Raw genomic sequence first — 22,397 nt, 5'->3', positions numbered from 1 at the left:
TCAGTACACCATTTTATCAATAATGATTATCTCAGCCCTGCATTCTTTCCTTCTTTCACCATTCGAACATCTATCATACATCTTTTTGACTCACATACAAATAATGTAAATAAAAATAAAAATAATAGCACAACCTGGCTGAACGGTGGAATACGCGTGAATAGCCAATAAATAAAAAAAAGACATTCATAACAACAGCAATGGGGGCGCGAGATAGAGACAGGCATGAATTAGAAAGAGATAGAAAGGCATTCGCCGGAGCTAGCGATTGAGTTTGGCTTAGTCCCCAGAACCAAAGATCAAAGACGAATATCTATTTACTTATATTTCTTCTTTTTTTATGGCTGTTCACGCTTCTAGCCAATGCGAGTTATTTTTTATTTATATATTATTATTTTACACTTTTTACAATTTAAAAAAAGATAATTGTTTGAGTTTTTATTATTTACAAAAAAAAACTTCAATTTCATACTATTTCTGTGAGCCTAAGCGGCTCATTATTAGAAAGTGGTATCAAATTGTGGTAAAGTGGGTTCGAACCGAAAAACTTTGATTAAAAAATCCGAAACACTAACCACGGGACCACAACCCGATACGATTTGAATTCAAATGCAATTCGCCGCGCCGCACATAGGGGCAAGATGACTCGAAAACAACAAAAGCGCGGTCGTGCGGAACAGCTTTTGAAGATAGTTCTGAACGATGCAATCGCCGCAGAATTGAAAATCTAGGGAACTCCACTCTACTTTCACAACTAGGTTATGCAACGACAATGAATCTGAAAGCTTCTGGATAGCCAGTTGCATCCAAATTATTAGCAGAAATAAAAATTATTGCAAACAAGTTTGGGAGGTTAATAAGGTTGAGATGTTAGTGGAAAATGGAATGCTAATGCTGGAGAGGTCTGAAAGGAAGCCGTCATTAACTCTAGAACACTACCCTCAACTTTATAGGCATGAATACTACCGTGGGGTACCTGAGTACCCCGTAGATATTTATGAGTTAGAAATAAAACTATAAATTTATCAATTAATTTCTTGTATTTACTCAAATGTACTATTACTTAGGCCTACAAATAAAACAAATTGAAATAATTTTTAAAATTTTTGTTTGCAAAGATTGCATATTTTTATTTGATGGGTGCACAAATATGACGACGACAAGAGGAGCACGCGGTCCTCGATTTCCTATCTTTTATATGCGGACAGAAGCAGCAGCGATCAGGTTTGGTATCTCGAGGGACTGGTTCAGCAATGTCCATTTCATTTTTTAAAATACCATGTTTAGATTTCCTTATATCCCGGGGCAAACATGGCCATTGTAATTTTTCTTGCATATACGGTGTTATAAGAGATTTTGCCATTTCCTTAAAAAATAGACGTCTTTTCGGAATGAGTTTCTTGTCTGGACTTCTTGACATAGTATAAAAAATCCAGGAGTTTACTCCTACTGTATTTAAGAGGGTATAGAAAATACACAAAGGCTATCTTCTCGTTTTTTCTAGACGTAGAATACTTTTTACTCATCTGGTCAAAAACATCTACCCACATTTTATTTTATTATAAAATGCTATAATTTCTGGCAGTAGTACTTTATTTTCTTCATTGATACGATACCACGAATGTCATTTTCATCGCCACTATCAGCGTATTTGCAAGCAACAAGAGTGGACTAGTGATTTTGAGAATTAACACCAGGCTCTTCTAAAAGCTAAAATCTTGAATGAGGTCATCCAGTTCATCATCTGAAGCACCTCTAGTATTCATCTCCTCATTATCCAAATCTTCTAAAAACACTGCTTTTTCACCATCAGTTCTAAGACGTCGATTTGATCTATGAGACAAATGACTAACAAAAACGTAGATTACTTGTCATGGAAAATAACAAACTTATAAACATATGTAAAATAGAATAATAAAAACACGATTTTAAGTGATAATAAAAACATAATATACCTAATAAAAGAGTTAAATATTTATTTCAAGAATAATATTTAATAAAACTTACCAATAAATAACAAAGTTCAGCCGCCTTCGAATTTGAAAAAACTTTGACAACTACTACCGTGGGGTTCTAGAGTACCCCGGAACACCCGCCCACACGTCTGTACCTGCGCGACACTTCGATGGACAGTTCGTCGCAGTAACTAATAATTAGAGATTAGCTTGAATGGCGCAAGTGTGGATACGATATTTTTTTAAATACTGGGTTTTTAAAATCCTGTGGGGTACTCCAGTACCCATGGTAGCGTTTAAGAGTTAAACGGGTGCCCAATGAAATAAGATCTAGGTCTCCAATTAATGCCCTGCAAGTGCAGGCCTCTGACGCCCCCTCGGAATTATTAACTATCATTTTTTTAAATCAGAATATTATATTTTTTAGTCGAAAATTTTAAGATAAATTTATATGTCAAGTATTGTCTTCTCAATCCAATTCCATTTTCTACTAACATCTCAATCTCATCGACCTCCCCTAACAAACAAAATTAATTGAAAATCATTTGTAAATGTGTATGAAATATATTAAATAACTCACTAAACAAACCAACTTAATAATGAAACTAACCCCAATTACAGGAAAACAAACGATTTCAATTCAAATCGTATCGGGTTGTGGTCCCGTGGTTAGTGTTTCGGATTTTTTAATCAAAGTTTTTCGGTTCGAACCCACTTTACCACAATTTGATACCACTTTCTAATAATGAGCCGCTTAGGCTCACAGAAATAGTATGAAATTGAAGTTTTTTTTTGTAAATAATAAAAACTCAAACAATTATCTTTTTTTAAATTGTAAAAAGTGTAAAATAATAATATATAAATAAAAAATAACTCGCATTGGCTAGAAGCGTGAACAGCCATAAAAAAAGAAGAAATATAAGTAAATAGATATTCGTCTTTGATCTTTGGTTCTGGGGACTAAGCCAAACTCAATCGCTAGCTCCGGCGAATGCCTTTCTATCTCTTTCTAATTCATGCCTGTCTCTATCTCGCGCCCCCATTGCTGTTGTTATGAATGTCTTTTTTTTATTTATTGGCTATTCACGCGTATTCCACCGTTCAGCCAGGTTGTGCTATTATTTTTATTTTTATTTACATTATTTGTATGTGAGTCAAAAAGATGTATGATAGATGTTCGAATGGTGAAAGAAGGAAAGAATGCAGGGCTGAGATAATCATTATTGATAAAATGGTGTACTGATGAAGTCAAGGAACTCGCCGAAGAAAAACCATCTGAAATACAGAAGCTCACCGTCACCAGAAGAATATGCTAAATATGTGACGGTGAGAAACCGAGTGAACTCGGACATAAATAATATCAACATATTTGTTGTTAGACAAATAGTTAAAAAAGCAAGAGAGTTCAATAAGACAGCTTACCTCTGCTTTGCAGGTCTTACTAAAGCATTCGATAGAGTCAGATTAAAGGAAGTCGTTAAAATTGTCGATGAAAAAGAAATACCCTCTAATAATATCAGTTATGGCAAATAAAAACCTATCAGCGGAAGCTAAACTGGCAGTGCGCAACGGAGTCCTGGTTCCAACTCTAATGTATGGAAGTAAAACATGGAGTTGGCAAAAGAAGGATGAAAGTAGACTGAGTGCAGTCGAAATGCAATCTCTCAGAAGAATGTGCGACAAAACGATGCATGATAGATGTTCGAATAGTGAAATAAGGAAGGAATGCAAAGCGGAGATAACCATTATCAATAAAATTAAGAAAGGTGCGTTGAGATGGTTTGGACATGTGGAACGAATGAGTGAGGAAAGAACGGTAAAACAAATTTATGAGGCGAATGTAATGGGGAAAAGGAGCCGAGAAAGACCAAGAAAAACATGGCACGATCAGGTATGCCAAATAGTTGAAAGTGGTCAGGTTGGGAGTCGTAGTAATCGGCGGGTATGTATGAGGAGATGCATGAACGTGGAAGAGGCGAAGAATGTTTGCAAAGACAGAGTGGTGTGGCGTTCTATACTCTCTGCCTGAAGCGGCGTGATGGTTAGTTAGTTAGTTATAAAAGATCTAAACGAACGAGTGAAGAAAGGACTGTAAAAGAAATTTATGAGGCGAATCTTGTTGGGAACATGAGCAGAGGATGACCGGGCAAAACTTGGCATGATCAAGTATTTAAAATAATTGAAAGTGGTCAATTCAGGAATCCGAATAATCGGCGGGTATGTATGAGGTCCGCCTCCATAGTGTAGCGGTTAGCGCTCTAGGCTACCATGCTGGAGGTCCCGGGTTTGATTCCCAAGAGGGTCGCAATAAATATTATTGATTTTTCAGTCAAATATATATTTAATATGACCCTGGACTGGTACCTGAAGCGAAAGGCTGATCACCTTTCCTTCGTGTATTTAACGATCAAGATAACACTGCTTCTATATAATGCAGTGCCCTATGCACCTTTGGGGTGCGGATAAGGGTTGGGAGGAGGATGTGTGAGGGGATGCGTAAAGAAGAATGTGTACAAAGACAAGAGTAGCGTGGTGTGGTGTTCTATTCTCTCTGCCTATCCCTGCGGAAGCGGCGTGATGGTCAGTTAGTTACTTTAGATTGCATTTCTGTAAAAAATTAAGGTCAATGTTGTAAGATCACAGAGAGCGGGATAGGATGATACTTTTCAAGGATCTCGGTCATTAATGAACAAAATAAAAACATATTTAAGAGCATAATATGTTTATTTTCAGGGGGGAGAGTATACATATATTAGTCACGATGAATAACTCCCAAGAAAATTGTGCAATAACACACGTTTCATGGTTATATCATCTATCTGCCTATACATATCTGCAAACACTAAAACAGTAATTACTGGCTACACATCCAAATAAAACAATGCCGAATCGTCCTCTGTAGTTTATATATTCTGATCCAGCGCTAGGAAATGAAACTGTCCAAAGCGCCAACACAATGGGGGAAATGGAACCCTTCTGCCGCGACAAGTCATTTGCCAATAGTTGTACGAGTCTGAAAAGGTAACAAAGTTACAGAATTAGTTTATATGTTTGAAAAATAATTGCGAGCATTACGACCCACTGAGCGATCTCCGATTATGAGGATATCAGACACCGGTATACACTGAGATGGTCTTATAAGGTATACAGTGGCAGGCTTCCCGGAGGGGCTGATATGAAGAGTTCCAACCTCATCATAAAACTGCTCGTGGAGCACAGATGGGGGCTGAAAATTTGTCAGCATCAAGAGTCCAGTCCGGTATTGCGATTGCAAGCTTCGGCGGGCTGGTCTTCTTACATCATATATCCAATATTATTTATTAATTATCATCCATACCTATTTCTTTGTGAACAAAACATGGCCAAGCATTGCACCCACTAGTAAATTGACATTTGTAACTGTATAAGTAAAACTGGAAAACCATTTCAAAATCTATACGCCACGTGCTGTAGTTATTTTTGAATGACATCTTTTGTGTTTGTTGAATCTTATTTTATATGCATATATTGCAATAAACAACATTATATGACAATAAATGTACTTGTAATTATGTTTGGCTTCTTTCTTACGAGTCCATGCTCGGATGATATGGCGCGATTAGTGTAACTCTTTATGAAAGGTGGGCTTCAAATAACATTTAATCGTTCACCTCTTGAGCGCTGGACACGCAGGGTATTTTCTTTAAAGGATATTTAAACTCGGCTTCTGCCATCCCGACAATGTTCCGAAATTTCCCAGGTGGCTCTGCCGACAGCTCAGAGTCGGTTGTCCGTACTTTACCTAAAATATAACATAAAAACGATAATAAAAACAGACTCGCTGTCAACGGACTGTCAGAATGACATTTCACACAAAGAAGATTGCACAGTTTTTCAGGCATGAAAAACAACAACAAAAACAGTTGATTACCTGCAATGCTGTTGATGGGGTCATTCGGGAGGTTATAGAATACATATTTCTTCTAATTAGCGCTTATTTGAGCAGCAGTCGAGACAAATTTCTTGCGTAATTTGTTTGACAGCTGTTTAGCAAACGGCGGAATGAGAGGAAACGCCTTACCAATAATGAAGTACTCACATTTCCAATACATAATAGTTATTTTCAACACGAGATCACCCGGCGTGTCATTTATCGTTTACAATGAATTATATAAATTAGTTTGTGCAATGAATTCATGACGGTCGCCCGGCCAGACTCGAACGAAGCTTATATACAAATATCATATACTAATGATGGCGCTGTAGGTATTCGATTTCGCGTCACATCGCCAGGTTGGCAGTGAAATCTTTCGTCTTTCCAAAATTCGTACTTGAACGTTACAAAACCAGAGAAAATGTAACAAAATCTACTATTTTCCTCGTCGTGAGTGACCAGCATTATATTCGTAAATGTCAAAGTGGCCAAAGTCAAAGTAATAATACCATAGAGAACCTAATACCAACAAAAAACCTTAACACCATAGACAAATGACCAAAATCGAACCATAAACTTGTCAAGGAATTGGCGAATGAAAAAAAAATCAACCCTTTAGATACTAGTATAAACATATTTAATACCAGGAGTGTGCAGTTATATAACACTCAATTATTTTACATTGATGAGTAACCTAATGATTTTATTATGATATTTCACCTACCTGAGAAATAGCATTATAGCTTTTAAACATCAACCTTAGGGCCAACTTATTTTTAAATATTTTTTCTAAAAAAAAAAATTGAAAATTTGTTTTTTTATTATCAACAAAAAACGTCAATGTCATACTGTTTCTGTAAGCGTAAGTGGCTCATTTTTTTTTTAAAAATATGTATCAAATTGTGATATTGTTGATGTTACATCTGTCAAATTTATTGTCATTTATTTTGTATGTTATGGCAAATTACTATGAATGGATAAAAACGTTCAACATCACGTGCAAATGATAAAATTATTTTCATCGAAATAAGTGTTTTATTGGGGGAACGTTCCGCGCGCTTCACCCATTTTACGGTAGCCATAAGCGTCCTACCGAGAGGACTATTAGCAGTTTGAAAATGAAAATGAATTTTATTCTACTTATAATTATTCAGAAGTGAAAAAGAGAACAACAAAAAAGAGAATATTTGTGGTTTTGGATAATGATAAAGGATCGTCTCACGGCACCCCTTTATACTTTCTACGCCCCCCAGGGCACCGCGGCGCACACTTTGGGAACCCCTGGATTAGTTCATAATTTTACGGGAATCTAGTTTTAAAATCTATAGAATCTAGTGGAAAAGGTAAAAATCTTTGCAAAGACAAGTACCAGGCATTCTGTTGTTTCAACCAACTTTTTCGAAACGGTGGTTTGTTATTTAATATGTTTTTCTTATATATTAAAAAAAAAATCAATGGGTAAGTACTTTTAAATAACTTATAATGGCAAGGACTTTTACGTAATGTTGGCTAATCTGATATTATTGACTACTTCGGTCAAAGCAGTGGCTTTTTTTTATTTCCGGAAGTCTGACGTCATTGCCAACTGATTGAGGTGACGTTCTTTCGAGTGCCTGGGTGAATTTGTGTCTCTTACCCGAGACAGTATTTGTCAATATTTAACTCTAGGATAGTTATAATTAAGTGAGTTTTTACATTTGACATAAATTCGTGTTTATATAGTGTGGCCCCAAACTCTGACCGTTATTTATTGGCCCGAAGTGACTTATTATCTCAGATCCAAAAATATTAATTTTGACGTCTAAACTCAGCTTCGATTGTACCTTCTGCCATGATTTAAAATAATATTAATACGCGATCCAAAATCGTTTTGTACAAATTTTCAGTTTTGTTCAGTGATAAAATTCTCCTCAATTTAAAATGTCGAAATAGTTATGTTCATCAAGGTTACCGAGTATTCCACATTCGATGTGTCACTTTCCACAAGTCATTCCTAAATACCAAATCTATCCTTTGTGAATTGGTTTTAATACGTTCTTATTTCTTTTCAGTTTTTAGCACAATGTTCATATTGGATTGGTTCACTGGAGTTTTAGGATTTTTAGGTTCGTATTATTTTTTCTCCTTAAATCTGATGTTTGGGTTTTATTATTGTACACTCACGATAATATCCTTGTATTTTGTGAACTTTGATCTCTGCGCGCTAAAAAAACAGTGCGAATGTTTTTATCAACTGTTGGAGTTGTTTTTAATTAGGTTTCACAAACAAGAAAGGAAGATATGTCATATTGGGCATAGAACATTCAGGCAAAGAGTTATTGTTGAATCGTCTAGTTGAAGAGAATTTGATTATGCCCCTCGATGAATCCAACTTTAAGTTACCGACCAAATATTTGTGCAACTCCACACCTGTTGATTGTAAGTGATGAGCATTGACTTGTTGCGATATTAACAGCATGAACTGTTTGTAGGGCTATGGAAGAAATCGGGGAAACTCCTGTTCTTAGGGCTCGATAATGCTGGCAAGACAACACTTCTTCACATGCTAAAAGATGACCGCCTCGCGCAACATGTCCCCACCTTACATCCCAGTAAGCCAACTGCTTTTTCTTTAAACTTTGTAAATTATAACATTAAACTTTGTAAATTCTACCAACCAGCAAACATACTAAGTTACCAACTGCCTTTTAAATGCTTATCAAAATCTGTAAGCTTTTCAAAAGTTCTCTTTATTGCCTTAAATGATACAGATAAGAAAACTAACAGGATTGAACATTTTGCTTTGTTTGCCTATCTTGCTTGCTGATTGTGATTATTTAATTTTAATATAGTAATAATTTTTGATAAATAATGTATTGTTTTGTAGAAAACACACAAACTATCAGTCAAATCAATATTATTTTTTAATTTAACTGTTAAGGCATCCAGTCTGATGTCAGTAACAACGAAACCAGGTCACTTGTCAGATAAAATAAATGTGGATTTGTTTTATTTATTGACTGTTAAGGTCACTGATTGGATAATTACTGACTAGTCTGCAAAGTGGCTGATTACCCTAGCTTAGCCCACTTTTCGGTGCATCTCTAGTATGAATTGTTAGTGGTTTAACTTCTTCTTCTTCTAACCCTTATCCGCACCCAATGGTGCATAGGGCACTGCATCTTATAGAAGCAGTGTTATCTTGATCGTTAAATACATGAAGGAAAGGTGATCAGCCTTCCGCTTCAGGTACCAATCCAAGGTCATATTAAATATTAGACTGAAAAATCACTAATATTTATGTTGACCCCCTTGGGAATCAAACCCAGGACCTCCAGCATGGTAGTCTAGCTTGCTGACCATTACACTACGGAGGCGGAGGTGGAGTGGTTTAACTACATAGTAAAAAATGTTTTTTACTGTATTTTTTTCTATGTTACCTAGGATTTTTAGTAAATTTTTTTTCTACCGTTTCGGGACATAAAGAATTTACTGTATTCCAAATCAACATTTACTCAGGATGAATGAGTAGAAAACAAAGTATTATCAATTTTTTGAATTATTCATAAACAAAATTGTATTTTTATTATCAAAAATATTTTTATATTTATATTATTAATTTCATAATAAATTTGAAACTAGTTTTTTTTTTACATGTATAATACTTGGTTTTTATGTATACAGAGCTTTCATTTCATGCTGATTTACTAAAAAATATAAGTTACTTTAAATTCTGTAATCCATGTTTAAAAAAATATTTACATAATAGCTTTATTTTTGAACAGCTTAGGTTCGGTTCTCAATAAAATTCTCCAATATTTTTTACTATAATGTAGTGTTTTTATTGAATGCAAAAATTATTAATGTAAATCAATCATTATTTTTGTTAATCATTATCGTCAAACTTTTAATCGTATATGAATAAATGTTATATTACTGTCAAATGAATTGTCATCATGCCAATACTTGTAGCTCATATTTAAGAATGTCAATTTTATAAACTCTTAAAATGATTTAGGTTTAAAAAAATACATGGATTAAAAATATATACACCAATCATTGTGAGAGTTTTGTGATTGACTTTTTATTATAAAATAAAAATGCCATTGCTTTTTTATTGTATTTCTTAACAATAAAACTCTGGTCCCTACATTATCACAAATATCTCTCAAAATTGATTACTCTAAATCATTTTGTGTGTTTTTGAAACTAACATTGTCATTTATTGGAAAGTCTTATGTACACTGTCATTATTAAATTCAATCGGCCTTGTAATGAGAGGTTTTTACGAAGTGAAAACACGAGGAACAAGTGTGTTATATTACGTCATGTAATTTGAAGTCATGCATGCATGCATGCACATCTTTCATAGTGGACTCTCTCATGCCATTTTAAAAAGTGTAAATGATACCTTTTTTTTATGAGGGATCTGATATTTTTTTTCACTTAACAATCGGAACATAATATCTAGTCTGAAGATATAACTTTTCACCCACGTTTATTGGTACGTATTAGATTACAACACACTTACTCATTGTTTCACTTTTGAGAATGGCTGCCAACTCTCGATGTTATAATAAAATTATTATGATTTCAGAATGTAAAATTTTATTTTATCAAGTTAAATAAATTAAACCTCGTTACATATACGGATATTTCAATTTGAATTCTATTTTAAATGGTCTTAGCGGGCTGTTATCAAAATTGAAATCATATTGTAGCAAAGTTGGGTGAACCATAGACATATAACTTTGAAGTCACAATACCGACCCGACTCTTTGTACTATTTTCTATTAAAATATTCCCAAAATCCATCCATCTTGCAAAATAATAAGGTTTGTAGAAGAATGACTTATAAGTTGTTTTCGCAGTTTTTCTATTCGGGACATTTCATAGGGATAAAATAATGAGAGACCTCTGTATGGTTTAGTTTTACAATCACCTTTTTACATTATCAGCATCCGAAGAGCTGTCTATCGGCAACATGCGCTTCACAACGTTTGATCTTGGCGGGCACACGCAGGCGAGGCGCGTGTGGCGGGACTACTTCCCGGCCGTGGACGCCATAGTGTTCTTGGTGGACGCGTGCGACCGCGCGCGGCTGCCCGAGTCTAAGGCGGAGCTGGACTCGCTGCTGACGGACGAGACGCTGGCCAACTGTCCCGTGCTGATCCTCGGCAACAAGATAGACAAGATGGGCGCCGCCAGCGAGGACGAGTTGAGGAATTTCTTCGGGCTCTACCAGCAGACCACTGGCAAGGTTTGTGAAGTGTTTTCTTAAAGGCGGGGATTGACCAATCATTTCGTCGAAACGTAACATTCGCGGCGAGCATTTGACCATGGATGGAGTACTTGGAACGAGCGGCGAGCAGCTTGGCTCGCTGTACTGACTACGAATGCTCGGACATATGAATACGTCCTTGAAATATATGTTGCGCCCTGGAATGGGCGTGACGTATATTTTTCTAACAACAAAGGTATTAGTCATCCATACATGTCTCGACATGAATTTAAGACACGGAGTGAATCAGTATCATTTCGCTGTTGAGAGTGGTAGACAGGTGAGGTGTTCTAGGTGAGCAGTGACGGGTACGTACTTACACTTACCCTAAAGAGTTCGCGCTCGTTACAAGTTGCGTAATTGGACAGCAGACCGCCCAGTTAACAGGTTAAACTTAGCTTCTCAACATGGTGTTTGAAAATGATGCGGAGTGCGTTGAAACACGTGTCGCAATAGATTTTAAGAAATAGTGATATTTACCAAGTAAAACTTAAATTAAGAATAAACGACTGCCGAATCTATTGATGAAAATTAAATATTTTGTTGTTATTGTTACAGAGCAAAGTGTCTCGAGCCGAGTTACCGGGGCGTCCACTAGAGCTGTTCATGTGCTCGGTCCTGAAGCGACAGGGCTACGGAGAGGGGTTCCGTTGGCTCGCCCAATATATAGACTGAATACACTTTGTTACACACACCATTACATTAATATTATACAATGTTTCGAGAGACTTCAACGATTGGGCCGTTTACTCGAACGAGCAGCTAAGTGCATTCTCCAATGTTCACATAAGTGTTAACTCGTGTGACGTTTCGCATCGGTCCCAAAGACTTAATAGTGATTCTCAAAAACAGACATCCGTACCCATCAACAGTGGCTTGATTCTGTGCTAACCCAAACGTATATCCGAGACTTAATTATTTTACAGCTTAATATGAAATTATAAGTAATTAAGTCGCGCTTCCGAAGGTTTTCTAAAGGAAAATTTATATATTTATTACCATCCGAATAATTTTTCGTCCGCTTCGGTATTATGTTTAAATTATTTTGTATTATTTTAAACCATCTCGAATGGTTTGGTGTGGTTAATTGTAGATAAATTTCATCTCTGTGGGATGACTACAATTGTAACTTTTTGTATGGATGAGTATTGTCAACTGAAATAAATGTGCATTCAATTGTTGCTTCTTTAATGTTTTATTTTCCATGTGTACACCCAAAAGTAAAAATTCTATAAAAATAAATCCTAAATGCATCAAAACGTAACAAACGTTGCAATCTTATGGCACAAAAATACATATTAATTATGCATTCAAGAGAGATTCTAAAAATTTAGTTCTTCATCTTCAGGCAGTTTCTTGAAGTAGCTTTCTATGTAATCTTCGGTGACATCTTTCAACGTCTTGGGATCCCACTTGGGACTATTGTCTTTATCTATCAATAAAGCTCGGACACCTGGAAAAAAATATTTCAATGATTTTTCTAGCTAAATACAATACTGTTATAAATACACCATTTTTAGTAATAATAATTTGAAAATATCCTGATATTGTATATAAATACTGAATTAAACCCTCGAATGATGTTATCAATATATGTACATATATTATAAACTCTCAACAGAGATCAACCCACATTAATCACCTCTTCTTCACAAAAATGTCCAATTAAGAGCAGAATATGGAGTGTTATACAGTGTACAAATTGGTCACTTCTACAGATCAAAGACAGGTCATTGGCCCTGTAAATGCCCAGACTTCCATATTCCCTACTCAACAAAACTTATTTATTAATGTTGAGATATCTAAAATAACATATTTAGTTTTGGGACAGTTCATAAAATTAAACTTGACTTTTCAGTTACAGGCAATACCTCACCCTTTCTAACACAAAGTGTAAACATTATTAATCAACATATGAAATTAAATATGGATATAGAATTTTACTATAAATTTCTAGGAGTGAAAAGCTTTAAATATTAAATTATTTTGTGTTATGAACCGAGGAAGGCCACTACACACTACATTGTTTATTTATGTCTGAATTAGGACAATTTAAAGTAAATAAATTTAATCTATGTGGTTTATAAACAATAATAATAAAACCCTTATCCGCACCCCAATGGTGCATAGGGCACTGCGTCATATAAAAATAATAATAAACCATATCCGCTCCCTAGGTGGAGCATATGGAGTCCACAAACTGTCTCCAGGCTTTTCTGTTGGCTGCCAGCTCCCTTGCATCCTCCCAAGTCAGATCCGCGTCCCGAAGTTCTGACGAGAACTGCCGACGAATTGTCAGCAGTGGTCGTCCTGGGCGGCGCGAACCTGATGCCTTGTAAAAGAGGCAAGCTTGATTAAGGCTCTCAGGAGGCATGCGGAGTACATGGCCAAGCCAACTGAATCGCCTTTTCTTGACGACAGTTGTGACCAAGATTTGCTGCGTCCTACGCCTTATCTCTTCATTCCTCACAAAGTCAAACCACCGCACGCCTAAAATTCTCCGCAGACACCTGTTCTCAAAGCTTAGTACACGGCTGCTCTGGGCCCTTGTAAGGTGCCATGTTTCACAGCCGTATAAGAGAACAGGAGCAATGCAGGCATTGTATAGGCGGCATTTGGTCTTCACCGAGTATAAATCCGATCTCCAGACAGCCTTCATACTGTTAAATGCGGACCCTGCGAGTCCTAATCGCACTCCCAGTTCCTTTTGAAGGCTGCCATTTTCAGTCGCGTACACTCCCAAGTACTTGAAACTCTCGACCCTTTCGATGCGCTGGTTACTCAACATCAAGGGTTGTTGGGCATCTAGGCATGAGCTGTTGCACAACACATGGGTTTTTGCAACATTTATTGTTAGCCCCATGTGCGTTGAGTACCTATTTACCCTGTCGACGATTAATTGAAGACCCTCGACGGAGTCATCAATTAAAACAGCATCATCTGCGTACTCTAGGTCGCAGAGTTTCCGGGAGGGGGAGATGGTTATACCTCGGTCAGATGGTAATGACTTTCGAATAATGAAATCCATGAGGATGATGAAGAGAAACGGCGCAAGGACGCAGCCTTGTCTGACTCCGGTAGAGACCCCAAACCAATCCGTGACAACATCGTCAACTCTCATACGGCATTCACTATTGAGGTGAAGGGACTTAATTAGCTCCACTAATTTCGCAGGCACCCCATAAGCTTCCAGTACTTTCCAGAGTGTGGGCCTGTGCGGACTATCAAACGCTTTCTCATAATCTACAAAACACATCGCCAGAGAACTGTTAAATTCCTGGCTCTGCTGTAGAATGTGGCGAATATTATGGATTTGATCCGCACAGGACCTGCCAGGCAGAAACCCTGCCTGGTTTTCTCTGAGCACCTGCATAATGGGGGCTCGGATTCTCTGCAAGATTACGTGGGCAAGCACCTTCCCAGGTACGCTGAGTAGCGTAATGCCGCGGTAGTTGTCACAGTTGAGTGGATCACCCTTCTTATGTAACACGGTAATCTCCCCATTTACCCAGTCTCTAGGGCATCGCTCTTCTTCCCACACACTGGACATTAATTGGTGTAAAGGGCCAATAATGCCAGTAACGCTGCATTTCAAGAATTCCGGGTGGATACCATCAACACCAGGGGCAGTCCCATTTTTCAATTTCGACACGGCAGCTATAATTTCTGCCTGTGTCGGTGGACCATCAGGTATGGCGACTGCCCGCGGAATGCTTGACGCAGCCTCCGAGGGAATATCGAGGATGATTGGTGGAGGAGGGCGATTCAAGACCCCGTGGAAATGATCACGCCATATTTCCTTTATACGATCCGCGTCAGATTCGATAACTCCATTTGTGTTTTTCACAGCTCCAGGGGTTATCGAATTCTTTCCGCAGATCTTTCTTGTTATTTGGAATAATTTCCGCGTGTCATTTCCTTGGGCAGCATGTTCCGCCGTTACAATAAGAGAATCGAGATGACGGCGCTTATCGAGTCTACATGATCGTTTGACTATACGATCTTGGCGCCTGTAGTCATCTCTGAGGGTGTCCAGTTGGAAGGGGTCACTTTCACTGTCCCTCAGTGCTTTTAAGTGAGCGCGCTCAGCTATCTTTCCCCAAGTCTCATCTGACATCCAATGGGGTCTTTCTCCTATCCTGGGGCCAAGAACCTCATTGGCGGAAGAGTTGAGAGCCGATTTGAGACTAGCCCACTGCGCCTCAATTGAGTCAACATAAATGGGCTGAGGATCGGTTTCTTGCTGGACACGTTGTCCGACCGTTTCCTCGAATCTCAATCTTATTTCGGCACTCTTCAACTTGTCTAAGTTGATTCTCTTCCGCCGAGGACATCTCGGCAGACGTTTGAGCTGCAGACAGATTCTTCCGACGAGTAACTCGTGATCACTATGAATGTCGGCCCCTCTGTAGGACCTGACATCGAGGAGCTCTCGACGGTTAGCACGTCCATAGAGGACGTGATCTATCTGCGCTCTTGTTCGTCCATCAGGGGAGGTCCAGGTGTACTTATGGATGGACTTATGGGGAAATAGCGTACCGCCAATGACAAGGTCGTTAATACTAGCGAACTCGACCAGTCTTTCTCCATTGTCATTGGCTTGCCCATAGCCGTGCCTTCCCATCACCGTTGGGGCAAGTGATGGGTCTGTTCCGACTCTCGCGTTGAAATCTCCCAATACTACCACGCGGGTTCTTCTTGGGAGAGAGGCGATGACCGCATGGAGAGAGTCGTAAAAGGCATCTTTTGTTTGGACATCTGCAATTTCGGTAGGCGCGTAGCACTGCGTCATATAAACGCAGTGTTATCTTGATCGTTTATACATAAAGGAAAGGTGATTAGCCCTCCGCTTCAGGTACCAGTCCAGGGTAATATTGAATAAATATGACAGTGAAAAATCACTTATATTTATTTTACCCCCCTTGGGAATCGAACCCGGGACCTCCAGAACGGTAGCCGAGCGTGCTGACCATTACACTACGGAGGCGGACAGACAATAAGACTATTAAAATTGTCAATCAACTTCATAGTAGCATTTTCAAAGTAAATAGGCAACTTTTTATCATAAGCGTATTGTGTTTGTAAAATCATGTATATAGGTAATAAATTAACGTTATCTTCATCGATAATTACATAAACGCATAGTAATTACTCGACACTAGAGTTTAGTGAAATTTAATACTTTATCGGGTTTTGAAAGGCTTCACGCGTGAGAGCCAAACATGCCACGTCATGCAGTATTTTAATATTTACAGTGGTTTCTAAGATATTATGAAAATAGTACTACAGTGGAACCCCTATATTTGTTAGCCCTAATATTTGTCGGATTAGATATTGGACGAATTGGATATTGGTAAAAAATCATTACAAATGTCTCGCTTGCAGTTGTGCATCTTATAGTCAGGTAAACATATCCTAAGAAATACAAGTCCTAGTGACATCTCTATAACATGACAAGCATATCGCTCACTCCTTTCAAGAACGTCATAAACCAAAAATCGTCAATTATCAGTTGTGCATGTTTTTGGAATGCCCAGAAAATGTACTTTATCCCAGCAAAAGAAGCATATTTTTAACTTAATATTTACCCGCTACAGGGCAGAAAGTGTTGTTTTTGCATTTTGAAGAAAAAGTATTGTTTCATTATTTTTTTAAATATATTAAATATTTTTCAAATGGAGAAAAAACCTTCAGGTTTTACCTAAAAAGAAGTGTTGCACAGTAAAAAGTTCAATAAGTGGCTTGACATTTATTTTTAATACATTGTGTTATATTTTTAAACTTTTTTGATTTATGACGTTCTTGAAAGGAGTGAGCGATATATGTATATCAGTTTAATTGAATTCAGATATAATGAGTTATAATGGTGTCACATTGAATATGCACTGCCACAATAGATAAGTGTTACTGTGCATGTGTGATAGTGATATTTCTTATTGTGATTAAAAAGTTTACAAATCTGAAATGAAATTAGTTTGTGATACTGAACTGATTTAAAAATTGGTATTATTACCTATTTAAGTCATACAATCAAAAAATACCAAATTGGGGTAATCTTCAGTAACAGGCAACACTACTAATAATACAACTTCCCTCATTGATTATACAGATATGTTTGTAGCGCTGTAAACATTTATTACCTTCAATAAAGTCCTTATTAATCAAAGCTCTGCAAGCCATTCTGTACTCCATCTGCAGACACTGAGTCAGGTCAAGTTGGCAACCTCGTTGTAAAGCGAGCAGAGTTATTTTTAAACTTCCTGGCGACATCTTGTTCAGGGTCTAAAAAATATATAACAATAATAAGTTTTTAAAAAATTCAATGGATGCTTCGTACTCTGGACTGTTAAAAGAAGATGTGTACTTTTTTTATAGACTGCAATAAGATATTTATTTATTAGAGATCACTGTTTCCCAATTAATGAAACACTACGATTAATGTTATTAAATAACAACGGCGACATCTCGTTCAGAAGATGTACGGAGGATCATTTAACAACTGAGGTTTTTTTTCTGTATGACCAGGTTAATTTATGAATTGATTGATAAATAAGAAAATGACATTTAGTATTTTAGGTGTACAATAAAGTACATTTGTGGAGATTACCAACACCCAGTGTGGCAAATAGCGAGTAACTTTGGGAATGAGACTGACTATGAAAGGTGATTCCGAAATTCAAGATTTAAAAATGCTTTCCTTGTCTTTGGCAGCTGAAACTCTGCTCATTACAAAATCAACCGAAATAATTAAGCAAATTTGACATTTATGCTTGCTATTATTCTAATTCTTTGTTCGCCTCCGTGGTGTAATGGTCAGCGTGTTTAGCTACCGTGCTGAAGGTCCCGGGTTCGATTCCCAGGGGGGGAGGTGAAAATAAATATAAGTGATTTAACACTGTAATATTTATTTAATATTACCCTGGACTGGTTCCTGAAGCGCAAGAGTGATCACCTTGCATTCATGTAAGTAATGATCAAGATAACACTGCGTCAATTTGATGCAATGCCCTATGCACCATTAGGTGTGGATAAGGGTTATAAATAAAAAATAATTCTAAAATATGATCGGTTTATGAAGAGATGACTACAGAAACCAGAATACATACTTGCCAAATAAATAAATAAATCAGTTCCCTAACAGTGACTATAAATCTAGACAAATGAGATGCTTCCATTATTTGGGTAGTGTAAAGGCATAGGCTGTCAAAATTTTCATTTTCTATGTTTGTTCCACAAAATGTCTAAAATAGTGTATTCCATAATTTGGCAAAAGGATAATGCTGTAGCTTGAGATATGTACATATAAAAATACATAAACCAAATGAGTTATTTAATTTCACAAGTTTGATTTTGCTCTCCTGTAAAATTTGGTCTGAGAGATATACCCCTTTGCCTTTACACTACTGATTTAAAGAGGCCATGTAAAATCACAGCGAGTTTTAAACACCCTATTCATAAACGCGTATGTATAATCCTATAATTTTTATCAGATTGATATACTATTACAAAATATCTATTATTTTTACCTCCACAGTTTTCTTTGCCCATTCGGACCCATCTTTTTCTAGTCTTTCAAGAATCTCTTCAATTGTAGGTGCTGCAAAGCAGTAGGTAATTTGTTTCATGTTTCCACTCAGTGAAAACTCACCACTGCCATCGTGAAAAGAATTCAACATGTTAAAAACTTCGGTGGGTGATTCATTTCTGGTCAAAAGTGTCTGCAATTCTTCCAACTTGTTGCTTGGTACGTAATGTGTGGCAATTCCAGACTTAAAAACATCTTTGCCTTTAAGACGGTGGCCTGTAAAAAATACAGAAATGAAGAATCCATCATGACGGAGTTAAGATACAATATATTATATAATGTTAAGTATTATGTAGGTTAATAATAAACACTGAGGTAAGTAGCCCATTACATTTATAAAAGTGACATCTACTTGATATTAGAATTTAATGTTTATTTATACTCATTTTACTTGTATTTATTAAACATGTTAAAAGTTTGAGTTTTTAACTAATACATATTTATTTAATATTGCCCATGACTGGTATCTGTACCGCAGGACTGATTACGTTGCCTTCAACCATAAAATTAATGATCAGTTTGATATTTCATCAATTTGATGCCGTGCCCTATGCACCATTGGGTGCGGATAAGGGTTGGTAGCAGTAGTAGCAATGTGTATTTAAAATTAAATTTTACTTTTAAAAAATATTTTGATAGTATTTCACACATGATGTTGGTAGATCGCTGTCCATAATAAAAAAAGGCCGTCCGCAGTTATCAAAAGTTTGGCCACCCCTGCCATAGGGTATAAAGCCATATTTGCTTTTTTATTGTTGACATTACATGCTTTTTATTATTGACATTAGCGTGTTTAGCTACCATGCTAGAGTTCCTGGGTTCAATACCCAGGGGGGGTGAAAATAAATATTAGTGATTTTACACTCTAATATTTATTTAATATAACCCTAGACTGGTCCCTGAAGTGCAGGAGTCAAGATAACACTGTCAGTAGATGCAGTATCGTATGCACCATTTGGTGGGGATAAGGGTTAGTAGAAGAAGAATTATTGACTCAATAAAACAACTGTGTTTAACCACATAAAAGTGGTTAAAAACAAGTTTGTTTTATTTTATAAAGTTCATAAAATGTGCCACAAAGTATCCGGAAAAACATTTTAAGAAATATTGACATTCAATAATTACGCACCTGTGAGCCCCAAAAATATGCCCAAATTTCCTGGTAGTCTGGGTAAAAAGTATGTTCCTCCGACATCAGGGAATAACCCTATCTGAGTTTCAGGCATTGCAATCATGGTTCGTTCTGTTGCAACTCTGTACTGACCGTGGACAGATAGCCCCATTCCTCCACCCATTGTTATACCATCTATCAATGCCACATACGGAATGGTATAGCCCCCAATAAGTTTATTAAGTTTGTACTCTTCTCGGAAAAAGTTCTGTCCGAGCCTCTCCTTTTTCTTAGCTGATTCAACTACTGCTCTTACATCACCGCCAGCGCAAAATGCCTTTTCTCCGGTTCCTTTGATGATGACTAATGTCTTTTGAGTCTCCCATTTTCTAAGGACTGGATATATTTCAGTAACCATTGGCAAATCCAAAGCATTGAGAGCTTTTGGCCTGTTCAGAGTAATTATACCTGTCTTGTTGACTGTTTCAAATATAACAGAATCTGTGCTAGTAGACATCCTTCTAAAGAAAGTATTACTATTAATGTTTGTAAAAACATATTTCGATATTTTCATAGTGCCAATCTAAAACAAAAAGAATTATTTCAATTTTATGAATTAGTAAATACATTGTAAATATATATCTTCTGTGCGTGTCATATCGCTCACTCCTTTCAACAATGTCATAAATCAAAAAACTTGATATTTCAGGAGATTGTTTTTAAAGTTTAAAAATATAATAAAAGTTTAAAAATATATTAAAAATAAATATCAAGCCACTTGTTGAACTTTCTACTGTGCAACTAATCTTTTTAGGTGAAACCTGAAGGTTTTTTCTCTATTTGAAAAATATTTAGTTTATTAAAAAAAATAATAACTAATACTTTTTCTTCAAAATGCAAAAACAACACTTTCTGCCCTATAGCGGGTAAATATTAAGTTAAAAATATACCACTTTTGCTGGGATTAAGTACATTTACTGGGCATTCCGAAAACATGCTCAACTGAAAATTGTCGATTTTTGATTTATGACGTCTTGAAAGCAGTGAGCGATTTGTCTACTATCACTTGTAAGTAATTGCCCTTGTCTTGGGCAGCTCTAAACAGCAGTGCCTTGAAAATTCTGATTCTCATTAAATCTCGTATATTCTTGAGCCAGGAGATCTATCTTCTGCTCTCATCTCGTCGACCTTCTATTTTGCCTTTTATGATTAGGTGTAATAGCTCATACCTTTTTTCTCATAGGACACCTTCCGGACTTTGATATCAGTCAGCTTTTTACTATTGCTCTTTGGAGCACATTCACGTTGCTGATCATATCGGTTCATTGAATGCGTAACATTCTATAACGTAATCTAAGCCTAGCCTAACTGGTTCATAGTGCTGATCTCGAAGGCATACGATTCAACTTCGTAAGAAGTACTGACCAAAAATAAAACCTAGCTATATAATAATAGGGTATTTATACTATACAGATAACACTGGATAGAAAACAATTAAAAATAAGTTTACCAAAATGATTTTCTGGCAAGGAGCGGGCACATATACTTCTTTAGTCAGTTTTAGTAATAATCTGTGAGTAACGGATAAAATGAGCGCAAAAGTAATGAAATAATGAGCACCCAGTGTCAAATCTAAATTAATATTGTGATATCACTGGCCTAACAGACATTTCTAGAATAATTACGAGATATATTGAACATTTTTACATCCTACATAATATCAAATTTAAGAAAACATGTGTTTCGAAAAATTATACATCTATGTAAATATTTACAAACTATTATGTCTCTTTACTTAATTTAACAATATTCTCAGGTACACTGATAAGATTCCAACATAATAAGGTAAATACTATTTTTGAAAATAATAAGTTAGTTAAAGTACATAGGTTATTTTAATATATTTAAAAATTGTTTAATGAATAAATTGAAATGATTCAATGTACATTACCATTGTTTGTCGAATATAAAACGTCTTTTTTTACTCAAATTGGATGAAGTTTGACTCGCGAAATAACAACGATATTATATGTATGTGATAAGCGTTGATAAGACATAAAAGTAGATGTAAATAGGAACTCGAAAAATCTACTAACCGATTACAATCGGGTAAAAATATATTTTTATGTTTATTTTATTCACGACTGAAAACACGTTAAGAAGTTAGAAAAGTTCTACTTTTTGACATTCGGCGTCTTGACATTGACATTTTAACCCTTCAATAACGAATTTTTTTAGTTAAAGTATAAATATAATATAAATATAAGAAATAATATAAACATTTTAAATTAGTAGTTGTTTAGATAATATTAAATTAATTCGAAAAATATTATTTTATAATAAGATATGTTCTATAGTATAATTTAAAAGATAAGTATGTAATTGAAACGATTTATCGTATACCACACGTTACTTTAGTAGAAATTGCAAACGTATGTTAAATTAATTTAAATATTCATGTCGTAGAACCCACCCGAATCAAATTAGTAATATTTTGTGCATATTTGTTGACTTATAACTCGGGCGTTTCGTGAGCTAACTTTGTTTACTTTATATCCCCCTCAAAAATTGAT

General features: G+C 36.2%; 2 protein-coding genes and 1 long non-coding RNA gene across 5 annotated transcripts; 1 reads left to right on the top strand and 2 right to left on the bottom strand.

Annotated features, from left to right (window-relative positions):
- Positions 1–4,660: 4,660 nt before the first annotated feature.
- Positions 4,661–6,343, bottom strand: LOC148308784 (uncharacterized). 3 transcript variants are annotated; one of them, XR_015837636.1, is made up of 3 exons: positions 5,866–6,343; positions 5,606–5,736; positions 4,661–4,968 (listed from the first exon to the last, which is right to left on the bottom strand). It is a non-coding gene; the product is annotated as an uncharacterized LOC148308784 (long non-coding RNA). The 3 variants fall into 3 exon arrangements; XR_015837637.1 differs by having other exon boundaries at positions 5,293–5,736; positions 5,866–6,331; XR_015837635.1 differs by having other exon boundaries at positions 6,034–6,331.
- A 1,112-nt stretch (positions 6,344–7,455) lies between these two features.
- Positions 7,456–12,314, top strand: Sar1 (Secretion-associated Ras-related 1). Its single transcript, XM_088261154.1, has 5 exons — positions 7,456–7,551; positions 7,920–7,973; positions 8,340–8,459; positions 10,806–11,107; positions 11,687–12,314. The coding sequence occupies exons 2-5, from the start codon at positions 7,931–7,933 to the stop codon at positions 11,801–11,803; spliced, it is 582 nt and encodes a 193-aa protein (XP_088117280.1). The 5' UTR covers positions 7,456–7,551; positions 7,920–7,930; the 3' UTR covers positions 11,804–12,314.
- On the bottom strand, positions 12,305–22,031 carry LOC148308782 (3-hydroxyisobutyryl-CoA hydrolase, mitochondrial-like). The gene is made up of 5 exons (XM_088261153.1): positions 21,776–22,031; positions 19,843–20,407; positions 18,655–18,929; positions 17,269–17,410; positions 12,305–12,581 (listed from the first exon to the last, which is right to left on the bottom strand). The coding sequence occupies exons 1-5, from the start codon at positions 21,776–21,778 to the stop codon at positions 12,451–12,453; spliced, it is 1,116 nt and encodes a 371-aa protein (XP_088117279.1). The 5' UTR covers positions 21,779–22,031; the 3' UTR covers positions 12,305–12,450.
- Between the last annotated feature and the right edge of the window lie 366 nt (positions 22,032–22,397).

The sequence above is a fragment of the Brachycentrus maculatus genome, unplaced genomic scaffold (assembly GCF_059751285.1).
Source record: "Brachycentrus maculatus isolate JH-2025_06_01 unplaced genomic scaffold, ASM5975128v1 h1tg000148l, whole genome shotgun sequence".
NCBI classification, from domain to species: Eukaryota; Metazoa; Arthropoda; class Insecta; order Trichoptera; family Brachycentridae; genus Brachycentrus; species Brachycentrus maculatus.
This window is presented reverse-complemented; position numbering and strand designations above follow the sequence as displayed.

Excerpts from the sequence above, each read along its gene's own strand:
- Sar1 (XM_088261154.1), top strand. The coding sequence starts at position 7,931 with ATGTTCATATTGGATTGGTTCACTGGAGTTTTAGGATTTTTAG. Across the intron at positions 7,974-8,339 it reads TGGAGTTTTAGGATTTTTAG|GGCTATGGAAGAAATCGGGG; the intron begins GTTCGTATTATT and ends AACTGTTTGTAG. Across the intron at positions 11,108-11,686 it reads ACCAGCAGACCACTGGCAAG|AGCAAAGTGTCTCGAGCCGA; the intron begins GTTTGTGAAGTG and ends TTATTGTTACAG.
- LOC148308782 (XM_088261153.1), bottom strand. Across the intron at positions 18,930-19,842 it reads CATATTTTTGGGGCTCACAG|GCCACCGTCTTAAAGGCAAA; the intron begins GTGCGTAATTAT and ends TATTTTTTACAG. Across the intron at positions 12,582-17,268 it reads TAATAAGGACTTTATTGAAG|GTGTCCGAGCTTTATTGATA; the intron begins GTAATAAATGTT and ends ATTTTTTTCCAG.